This window comes from Ictidomys tridecemlineatus, chromosome 7 (assembly GCF_052094955.1).
Source record: "Ictidomys tridecemlineatus isolate mIctTri1 chromosome 7, mIctTri1.hap1, whole genome shotgun sequence".
Classification (NCBI taxonomy): Eukaryota; Metazoa; Chordata; class Mammalia; order Rodentia; family Sciuridae; genus Ictidomys; species Ictidomys tridecemlineatus.
In genome coordinates this window covers 168,003,198-168,014,664 of record NC_135483.1, presented here as the reverse complement: position 1 = coordinate 168,014,664, position 11,467 = coordinate 168,003,198, and the positions used below count along the sequence as shown (strand labels likewise).

General features: G+C 39.6%; 1 protein-coding gene across 2 annotated transcripts; it reads right to left on the bottom strand.

Moving 5' to 3' along the window:
* Nucleotides 1–1,116: 1,116 nt before the first annotated feature.
* Nucleotides 1,117–7,724, bottom strand: Ctla4 (cytotoxic T-lymphocyte associated protein 4). 2 transcript variants are annotated; one of them, XM_005335088.2, is made up of 4 exons: nucleotides 7,177–7,724; nucleotides 4,202–4,549; nucleotides 3,685–3,794; nucleotides 1,117–2,310 (listed from the first exon to the last, which is right to left on the bottom strand). In XM_005335088.2, exons 1-4 carry the CDS (start codon nucleotides 7,283–7,285, stop codon nucleotides 2,197–2,199), a joined length of 681 nt encoding a protein of 226 aa, XP_005335145.1. In that variant the 5' UTR covers nucleotides 7,286–7,724; the 3' UTR covers nucleotides 1,117–2,196. The 2 variants fall into 2 exon arrangements, with proteins under 2 accessions (XP_005335145.1, XP_005335146.1); XM_005335089.3 differs by lacking the exon at nucleotides 3,685–3,794.
* Between the last annotated feature and the right edge of the window lie 3,743 nt (nucleotides 7,725–11,467).

Genomic DNA, 11,467 nt, shown 5'->3' with positions numbered 1-11,467 from the left:
AGACATTTGGAGTAGTAGAAATGGTACCAGACTATCCCATGGGGCTCCTTAATCTGTGTGTTTCCTCATGGTTCCCAACCAAAGGCCAAAAGAACAAGAAGCATAATCTTCTACATAGTAAAGACTCATTCTAAGCATTAACCATTACCCTGTTTTGAAAGATATATTCATTTTCATTTAACAAACTTTTATGGGGTCATTTCATTTGTTTGTTCTGGGGAAGAAAAAATGAAAAGAAAGATCAGGAGTGAACAAGGAAGGAGAGAGAAAGAGACAGAGGGACAGAGAGACTGAGACAGAGGCAGAGACAGAGAAAGTTGCCTAAAACAGCAATTCTCAGAATTGGGTACCAGAAGGTCAAGCTTTTGAAAATGTTAACTTTTGGATCCACCACCCAAAGATTCTGATTCAATGCAGCTGGGGTTATTAAGTACAAATCCGTGAGCTACGTGATCCAGTGTATTTGATTACAGGTGGTCCCTGACCACACTGAGAGTCATGCAAGACAACAACAGGATGTGAAGGTCAAGAACAAGAAACCTAAAGTGAAAACCAAGTAGATTGTGGCTATGAATTGGTTAACCAAGAACCAGAAAGACCTCTGTGAGCCAGGTCCCGGTCTTACCAGGTGATAGCAACATATAATGACAGGGGTGTTTCACCCACATTTGCAAAATACTCCACTTGATGCCACAGTGGAAAGCTTCAATTACCATGAAGGCAGATCAAAATGGCTGCAAGGGGCACAATGATAATCCTGGAGTTGCCATGGCAAGTGGAATAGTTGTGAGTGGAGCTGAGAAAACCCTGAGCAAGGAAAAGGAGGTGAAGAACCTGGGTTAAAGAGCATGCCATGTAACCTTTATAGGACTACTAAATCTGTGTTAACCCACATTATATCCTAAATCAGAGAAATCAGAAAGGAAAAGGAAGAAATCTTCCCAAAAATGGCTTGCAGGAAATTAACTGGTGCAAGGCTGACTTATGAAGCATTATTTGCCCTTTTGTTTCTTTCTATTTTTTTTTCACAGTACTTCTAACATTGGAGACACAGTTGAACTAATCAAAACCAAACTCAAACACAACATTCAAATACAAGGATGATAAAGACAACTCTTTAAAACAACCACCAAACACTTTTATTTAATTAAAAATATTATACACGTTGTTGCATTTTCATGGAAAATATTGAGTTAAAAAACACCAACAATGTTAGTTTTCAGAAACTTTCATGCACCCCATTCTGCCAACTGCTGCTTTCTTCTGTCTGTGGCATTAACTATGCATCTGTAAGGAATTGGGCCCATGGAACTGGAGCTTCTTAGGAGGTCATGCCTATGGCTTTCCTGGAGTGAGCCACTGTCTTGACAACAGTGTCCTTTCAGGTTAACACACATACCCCAGTTTTGGCTTCCTTATACATCATTAAAAGAAGCTGTTATAAAACCTCAAAGCTCATGTCAACACCAATTTAGTGCATCTGAGTACTGCCACAACCTCACCTAGTTTCCAAGCTAGTTAGCAAGTGACTGTCTTCTACCTGGTGTATTAGTGTCCTGAGATCCTCCACAAACTTCCCCCAGAACCCATAGTGGGAAGACACTGTCATATAGTGTTTATATTCAAACCATTACCAAATACACAAAAGCACATGTAACCTTCATGCACAATACTATTTAAAAAAAATACATATTGGTACAATATAACCTTTGGAATCACTGGCTAAAACATAGTCAAGTGAATGTTTTTTTTAAAAAAAAAAAAAAACTTCATGTAATTATATATTTGCTAAGAGAAATAACACAGAAAAAAAAATTTTAAAGATCATTTCAGCTACAAACATCTCACTCATAAATACAAGGTGTGTACAGTCTAGTCCTCTCCCTTTGCACTGTCATTCCCTTAGTTCACTGATCCCCACATCATAATGCTGTATCCTCACATCACTCCCAAGTGATTCTTTTGCTAAAATTGGGTCTGATGTGATAGAAACATCTTGGCTCCATTTTCTTGCTCCTTTGATTTAAATTGTAGTATGTTTAATGTGAGTTCTATATCCAGCTTTATGTTAAAGCAAGACAAATTCCTCTCCAGAATACACCACAAAATTTTTAAAAAATAGCTGGATAGTTAAAAAGGAAAAGAAAAGTTAAAATTGTCTCAGCTCTTAGAAGTTGAAATACAGTCTTTCTTTCTTCACAAAGGTCTCTCAATTGGAATAAAATAAGGTTGAAATTGCTTTTCACATTCTGGCTCTGTTGGGGGCATTTTCACATAGACCCCTGTTGTAAGAGGGCTTCTTTTCTTCAACTGTTAAACACAAAAAGAAACAGTAATTATTATCAAAGAATATAGAAGCCACTTCTAGCCATAATATTTCTCAGCACCTATTGGGGTCCCTACCCCAATGAAAATGAATGTTCACTGTGTACAGAATTAGAAAGTCAAGGAAATTCTCTTGATTCAGCTATTGAATTTCATTTTAGATAAATAATTCTGGAATTTAGACATAAAAGAACAGCCATTTTCCCTAGCTGGAAGACAGAAGAAAAAAAAAAGAGGTTTTGAGAAAACTTCACAGAAAACACCCAGAATTCCTACAATAATAGACAAGATCTTGTCTGTGGAGGAACCAAGTTAATAAGATAATCAAGTTTACCTATCCTGTGGAAGAGCTCCATATCTTATCTCCAGTCCTCATATGCTTTTTATTACTTTTTCTCTGTCTTTTTTTATCACCTTGGTCAAATGAGGTCCAGTCTGATAGTCTGTGTGGTACTTTGTAGCAAATGAGGCAGGAAGAACCCATAACAACAAAACATCACTATCATGTAGAGTAGAGGCTCTTTGAATAGTGTCTTCATTTGCGTATGTGTGTGGCGGAGGGGGACAGCAAGAAGAGGAGGAGAAGAAGGAGGAGGAGGAGAAGGGGAAGGGGAAGGCAGAGGAGGAAGAGGAGGAGGGAAAGGGAAAGGGGAACCAGAAGGAGGAGGAGGAGGAGGAAAAAGAAGGAGAGAAAATGGATTTGTGATGAGAAAGTCAGCTTTAGACAAAGTTGACTGAAACAAACTGTTAGGAATCTTGACAGGAGTCCTGATTCCATACTTCTCTCTCCTCCACCATCAACCATTGTAGTAAATCATAACGGGGACTTTCATTTTCTGAACTGGAGTGGAGACCAAGACATCTATGTATGTTAGACTGGATAACAGGGGCAGCTACAGCTCAGACAAGGAGGGCATAAGTATGGCAACAGAATATGGTTTCCAGGCGAAGCACAGGACATTTAGGAGGAGAATAGAAACCAATCCAGGTGATCCTCATTAGCAACATGTGGCCCAACATAATCTATAAGTATTTCAGGGTTATTAACTCAAGTATAAATGTCATGAAGGTAAAGAACAAAACAGCTGCCCCATATTGTTCAGTTACTCAAACTGAAACCCTGTTCAGAAGCACACAAACATTCAATGTCAAACACACTCATCTGCAATCTTAGTCATCCTGAAACCTCAAAGGCCAATGCTTAGTGCTAGTGTGTTCTTTACCACTGTCCTTCCTCCTCTTCATTTATTGCTTCATATATTTTTTTAAAAAAAATTGAATCTGACACCAACATTTGGTCAGTAGATAACACTGAAGACGACCCCATTAATCATGGAGCCTGGTCAGTATCACACTCACCATTTTACTCAAAGAAACAGCTGTGACGAGGAAGCTGTAAAAAAACAACCCCGAACTAACTGCTGCAAGGATCCAAAGAAGAAAGTCAGAATCTGGGCATGGTTCTGGTTCTGCAACAGAAAACAAAGCAGAGCCTCCCTGAGATAGTTTTAAACTTTCAGGCCTTGCTTCCCCCAAGAGTGAAAAGAAGTTGGAGCTTCTAGATCTTGCAGTTTAGCCCTAAATTGTATTGGTAAGCCCACAGATATGACTACGTCCTCAGAGTGTTAGATCAAAGGCATAAGGCCAAACTTCATGATGGATCTAACAGAGTGAGTACTATATCACTCTGTTAACAGGAGAAAAGCACCTTCCCCAACTCATCTTCTTTTGTATTCAGAATAATTGTATGGGAGAGAGCTCTTAAGGAGAATTTTCATAAATCCTAAAAATGAATCACCTTGAAATTAAGGAACAAACTATTTTTGTACAAAGACAGCAATGCAAAGTGTCAACTTGGTGAAGTGGCTTTGCTTACCAATGACATAAATCTGGGTTCCGTTGCCCAGGCCCATATAGTATGGTGGTGGGTACATGACCTCCACCTTGCAGATGTAGAGCCCAGTGTCTGCAGTCCTCAGTCCTTGGATAGTGAGATTCACCTGGTTTCCACTGGATGTGCCAGAGCAGCTGGAGTCATCTAGGAAAGTCAACTCATTCTCCACTGTGTACGTTGTGGCACAGACCTCAGTCACTTGGCTGGCTATCTGCCGCAGCACTGTCACCCGGACCTCCGTGGCTTTGTGAAAAGCTGCATACTCACACACAAAGCTGGCAACTCCCCGGCTGCTGGCCAGCACCACCGCAGGCTGGGCCACGTGCATCGCTAACATGGAAAGGCCAAAGGAAACTCAATGAACTCAGGTGCATCCCTGGCCCATTCCAAGCACCTGGCAAGGTTTATCTTTGATGAGCCCCCACTGGCTTCACCTCCCAGTCCGTAGCTCCCCCTTCAACAAGCCCACCACCTTCCCCTACCCTCTCCCTCTCTATCCATTCCCTCCATCACTCAGCCGTCTTCCAGCTATGCCCCTTAAAGATGGGTCCTCAATGGCATATAATTTCTTGAAGAAATTATAGTAGGTAGTCATGGCAAGAAGAGCGCTAATGTGATAAGACCTGGCTCTATCATAAAATATGTCATTTTGGAAAGTCACTCCTCCCCTTCATTTTTTTCACATATAGTAAGATGGGGAGTAGACCACACAATATCAAAGTGCCTACATACTCCAGAATCCTAAGGTCATAATAGAACTACACAGCTCAGTGACTCGAATATGAGTACTAGGGGAATTTCTGGAGGGTGAAGCACAGAATCTTGTTTAATCTCTCAAAGCATACCTCAAAACCTCCTGCTGCTTATCTAACTGACTCTGTACCTCTACTACCCAGGAACAGCAGAACCTGGGCTCTCTGCACTGTCCAACCTCTTCCCTGGCTTTATTGCTGTACCATGGCGTGTGCTGTTAGATGAGGAAGCCACAGAGCCAAGGGCACCAGGTCGTTTCCTCTCTGGGTTGAGGCAACCCTGCTGTTAACTTCTGTGGGCTTCCCCTGCTACTATCACCACCTCTTCCACCCTCCCTCTCTCCTCCACTTGAAGGCTCTCCTACTCTTTTGTTCTTCTTCTAGAAGATAAGGGAGGCCATTTCTCCATACAAAGAGGCTTCCAACATCTAAAAAACAGTGGCTTTATGTCTAATTAGCCTTTTTTGTAATTAATAAGGCCTCTCTCCAGTCAATATTGAAAGTGATATCCAAAATTTAAGTTAAGCAATGTCATTCACTCATCAGCTCAAACACTTTGATGCTTTACTAACATGGATTGCAAAAGCAAATAAAATAAAAGAACATTCAATTCCTCCATTATGCAGTTCCAATCTTCCATTGCGGGATGAAGTTTCTGAGACAACCTTTTCTGTCTATAAATCACCCTGTAGTAGACAAACTAGTCCCTTCCCCCAAGCACCTGTACAGGACAACATTTGTCCTCAGGAAAGACAACAATATGGCAGCAGCCATTACCATTGCTATTTTAGCATCCCTAGCTGATAAGACAAGAGTCGCCTTGCCAAACTTTATTTCTTCCTATCAGAGATGCCCTCTGAGCATCCTTTTCCCTATAGTAACTCCACTGCAGTGTTTAAGAAGTTCTGCCCCAAATTAACTTTTTTTGTGAGCTAATCATATCTCCCCTCTTTTCTGCCTCCAGTGCCTGGGAGCAGTAGGTATATACTGCCCAATGAACACTTGATTGTATCAACTCTAAGCCTAAACAGGACCAAATTTCCTGCCCTCCCCCAGGTAAGCTTGTCCTTATCATCACTAAATCTGGTCACATTTTCCAATATCCAACATGTGAGGAGCCTATTTACAGGATGAGATAAATTTCCTAAAAAGGAAATTGAAATACTTCCAATGGCATTAATCTCAACATATTCAAAATATAAAAAATAAGAAAGTATACATGACTATTTCTTTTCCAATAAAATTTAAATCATCAAATATCTTTTGAGTACTTCCTTCATACTAACCACACAGTTTTCTTAACTAAAAATGTCTGGAGAGAGAAAGAGAGAGAGAGAAAGTTGAGATTCAATGGAAGCACTCATCAGTTCAAGCCATGGAACAAACTGGGTACCGATCTCTAAAGAGCTTTATTTTATCTGAAACTAAAGGTCTGCCTCTGAAATGCACATGTAGGTCAGGCAATTGAGCATCTTACCCCAAATAAGATTGATGACTTCCTTCCTTCCTTATTTCCTTCCTACATTTCTCTCTTTTCCCTTTTTTCTTCCTTGCTTCTTTCATTTTTATTTATTTTATTTTATAAAATTGGCAAAAAAATCTATAAATAATTGGCTAACTGGTTAATAAAATCAACAGGATCTGCTTTAGGACCTTGAATTGAATAATGAAGGCATTCTTCCCAAAATTTCCTTAAATTTTAAAAAAGTTAGCTAATCAGCGTATAAAATTAATGAATTGGAAGACCTTAAAACTTTGAATTATATAGAAAAAAAAACACTTCCTGTGATTTGCCTAAATCCATTTTTATAAGAGGGAAATCTTGAAATTCCCTGATACCAAGCTCACACGCATTTAGGACTGTGGATGTTTTTCCCTTTTAAATCATTTAATTTTAGAGTATTTTTTTTCCTAATGTTATTGAAGAGTCTGAAATGGCCCGTGTCTCCCAAACCAACTCACATGTGTTCATTCATCCCCTGCTAAAAACCTGGTACTCTGCAATGAGCTATAGCTTTGCTTACTGGCTGCTTCCACCTGTCCCCTGCTTGCCTCGGAACGCAGAGCCACCCCGGCCAGGGGACAGGAGATTCACCTTTACCTTTTGTTTCTGCTATAAATCACTGCCCTGAACTGCTGAAAGAAATGAAACCCAGGTGGGAGAAACACCTCCTCCACCTTCATGCTCCAGAAATCTCCACTCACCTTTGGAGAAGATGGGGATGAAGAGAAGAGAAAGCAGGGCAGTGCAGGACCAGGCCCTGGAAGCTGGCTCCAAGCCAGCCTCAGGCCTCTGGAATCCAAGGCAAGCCATTGCTTTACGGGAGCCACGTCCAGGTCCTTAGGAAGCAGAGTGAAACCTTTCAGGATCCTGAAGCTTTGAAATATGTTTGAACCCACACAGAATCAAGGACTTTTTATAGACAGCTTTGATCCCAGGTGTGTATCACACATGTGCACACCCAGAAGGCGCCTGAATAGAAAGCCTTTTTGTTTTGGTTTTACGAGAAAGGAAGTCGTGGGTTTAACTACTACGTCGAAAAGACAACCTCAAATACTCAAAGTAAAACTGAACAAAACAAGCCAATCCATGGATGGAAAAAAATGTATTCAATTTGAAACTGAAGCTTCATGTTCACTTTAGGGATCTGGATAAGTTAAGACTTGGAGAATTTCCTGGAGAGCAGGGTCCCCCTAAATCCCAATTTTATCCATCTTACCAGCCCAGTCATTTCACTGACAATCCAAAACTGCTGGGCCCTCTGAGCTAATGACAGAATTTGTCTGTGGACATCGTTAATAAGAACTCTGCTTTCAATCTGTGAGGCACCATCATTTTTAAGAATCCTTTGGCATACTTTACAAATAAGAATTTATTTCACCTAATCCCACTTAGCACTTTAGTGAAAGAAAATACCAAAATCACAAGAAATTAACCAAAAAAAAAAAAAAAGAGGCAGGAAAAAAATGTCTCTGGTTTTGCAGATTAAGAAAGAATCCAGATATTCTTAAAAGCCTACTTGAAGACAAAATGAAGTTGGAAAAGTCCAGAAAAAGTTAGCCAAAATGATCTAAGAAATTAAAAACTTCCATAGAGGATAGATTTTTTTCTAATAAGAATTTTTAAACATAAAATACAAAAGCTAAGGACAGATACAACCTGAATTCTTAGATTTATAAAAGCTAGATGGAGGGGGGGCTGGGATTGGGGTTCAGTGGTAGAGCACTTGCCTACCATGTGTGAGACACTGGGTTCGATCCTCAACAACACATAAACAAATAAAGATATTTTTTTTAAAAAAAAGCTTGATGGGACAAAGTTTCATCTAATAAATTATTAGATGGAAATCTAATTTAGGATGCTAAATTTTTAGAATATTTAGCATTTACAATATTTAGGTATTTTATATTAACATATTAAATATTTCAAATGCATTGTTTAGAATACTGAACATCAAGGACTCCCTCCTTCAATCCGGGGAGCATTCATACATTTCAAAAGAAGAAAGAAACATCTACTGAGAACCTATAACATGTGAGGAATTGTGTGCACTTAGGATGGGCTGATGACAAGACAAAAACAATTTTGTTGTTTAAGGGACTTCTAGAAGACTGACGTGTGAAAAGACCGTTACAACAGGGAATATGGCATTTGCCAACTGCAGTTCTTCCGTGGCTTCCTGTTCTCCTCCCACCTCAGCACAGGAGGCTCCTGTAGGACAGGAACCTAATGCTTCCCTTTTCAGCCTATCTTCCAGCCTTACCTCACATGCCCTCTTCCTCTGCTTCTTATTTCTCCAACGTGCTTCTTTCAAGGATCACTTCTACGCAAGCTCCCTACTGCCTGTCTTCTCCCCTTATCTCCTTTTCCCCTCCTTCTCATTCTCCAGTACTTACTAAGCTGTCACCTCCTTCCGGAAGCTTCTCATGACCTGCCTCTTCAAACTTCAGCCAAATGCCAACAAGCAATGGCAAGCCTAATGGTCACTGAATAAGGGCCAGACCCAAGACGAGGCACCGGAGATTTAAAAGGGGAAAATATATATTCCTGCCCTCAGGAGGAGCCCACAGCAATGACAGCTAAACCTATGATTGTAGTAGATTGGGAGAAATGCTAGATTTGAGGTACTGTACTGGCCACAGAGGAGTGGAAGCTTTTGGTTGGGTTTGAGGACATCAGAAAGGGCTTCTTAGAGGAAGAAAAGTATTCTTCCTGAGCTAATTATTAAGGACAAGCCTGCCTATGTGCCAAGGTTGAAAAGGACAGGAAGAGCTCTTGACAGCCAGAGGACAAAACTAGTAGGTAGAAGCTGATGTCCTTAGCAGTCAGTGAGGGCCAGTTTGAAGCCCAAAGAGCAAATTGGCACAGTTGAGTTCTCATTTTTAGGAAATTGCACAGAAAGGAAGCTTGGGCAGGTGGATTCAAGAAGGAACAAGTGGTAACTAGGGAATGTGGCCCAGTGGTTGAGTGCCCCTGAGTTCAGTCCCAGATACTACCCCCGCAAAAAAAAGATGTAACCAAGAAAACCAGGAAGGCAACTACTGATACCCCAAGCACCAAAAGTTGGAACACTTTTTCTGTAAAGGGCCAGATATCATGACATAGACCATATAGTCTCTGTTGCCCCTTCTCAACTTGCCACTTCAGGGCGAAAGCAGCCGTAAATTATACTTTCTAAAATGGGCATGGCTACATACTAATAAAACTTACAAAAATAGCTAAAGGCTGGATTTGACCTATGGGTTATAGTTTGTCAACCCCTGGCCAAAACTAAGGTAATGGCAGCTATGGAGATATTGTCCCTAAAGAGACTGCTCTGTAAATCAGTGAGTGGAAGGATAAATTTAGGGTGACACAGATTTATGTCTTGGGAGGCATTATGGTGCTGTCAAGAACTGAGCAAATGTTTGCAAAATTTTGTCTCATAACACCCATATAAGAAAAGAGTCATTATTTTCCCTGTTTTATTTTTTTTAGTTTTAATATTTATTGATTTTATTTTTTAAATACATGACAGTGGAATGCATTATAATTCTTATTACACATAGAGAGCACAATTTTTTCATATCTCTTATATAAAGTATGTTCACACCAATTCATGTCTTCATACACGTTCTTTGGGTAATGATGTCTATCACATTCCACCATCATTGCCAACCCCCTGCCCCCTCCCTTCTGACATTGACTGTTAAAATGACTCATTCAATCCCCTACAATAGTTGATGGAACCAAGATTTGAAGCCCATGTTTCTCTTAATCACTACCCTAAAGTAAAGGCTTAGGTAATGTGTGTCACATGTAGAAAAAGGTTTCATATGATGTCTGGGCACTCAAATATTGAAGAATCCTTCCCTATTACAGAGTTACTGAGAAGACAGAACTACTGGAATATAGAACATGGAAAGCATGTGAAGTGAACGTGGTGACTTCCCTTTGGGTGTGTTGAGTGTATGGCATCTGTGGAGAGATCCAAAAGCAGTTGCCAATAGGAATCTGGAGCACCAAGAGATAAGATCTGAAGACACTAGCTTAAGCAACCATAAAGCTACTGATGAAAATTTGGCAGTCCAAGTCATCAAATGAACACTCTCTGTACCCATTTGTTAAAAGAATAGATAAATGAATGAAAACAGTTTAACACAAGAAGAAATGAGTATTGAGACAGGAACTTTTAAAGAAATCCTACTAAGTTCCCTAATTGTGCTTTTATGAAACAATTTCTGTCATAGCAAGAAAATTAAATGGTTGTAAAGACCACTGGATGAAAGAATGTTGGAGGAAAAGATATACTCATGTATAGAACCCCCATAGATTATTTGCTAATTTCAAATGGGAAAAGATGACTAACAACCAAGTGATCCACCTGAAGATCACCCATAATGAAACATTATGATATCATGTACCTCCAGGTGCACTGCACTGAGGAAGACACACTGTCCCTATAGTATTATTGCCAATATTATTTAAACTGATAATGAAGAAATAATCTGACACATCTATGGTCTGCATTACTATAGGCTTAGAACTACATTTCCTCACACTTGTTAAAATAATAAAATATTATAAGAGAAAAAGGCTGGAAAATAACTCTAAAGAGGAGTCAGGAAGAGTGATGATTCAAAGTGTGATCCTTGACTGTGCATATTCGTGAACCTTGTGAAAATCTGAGAATGAACTATATGTGATAATAGCACTGATTTAATGTTAATCCTGAGTCTGGACATTGTATTACATAGAGAAATATCTTTATTTTTAGATGATACTTAAGTATTCAGGATTTAAGTAACTCACAAGTGATTCAGTAAAAAAATGTGTGTGTGAGTGAGTGTGTGTGTGTGTGTGTGTGTGTGTGTGTGTGTGTTCGTGTTGGCAGCAAAAGAGAAAAAAGAATAAAAGAACAGAAAAAATGTTTACAAATGATAAATGTAGGTAAATAATATATATGTGTGTGTTCATGGTACTATTCTTAAAAATTCTTTGTAAGTGTGAATTTTT

Coding starts and splice junctions, on each gene's coding strand:
- Ctla4 (XM_005335088.2), bottom strand. CDS start 7,285: ATGGCTTGCCTTGGATTCCAGAGGCCTGAGGCTGGCTTGGAGCCAGCT. Junction 3,795..4,201: donor AACCCAGATTTATGTCATTG/GTAAGCAAAGCC, acceptor TTTCTGTTGCAG/AACCAGAACCATGCCCAGAT. Junction 2,311..3,684: donor CTGTTTCTTTGAGTAAAATG/GTGAGTGTGATA, acceptor TGTGTTTAACAG/TTGAAGAAAAGAAGCCCTCT.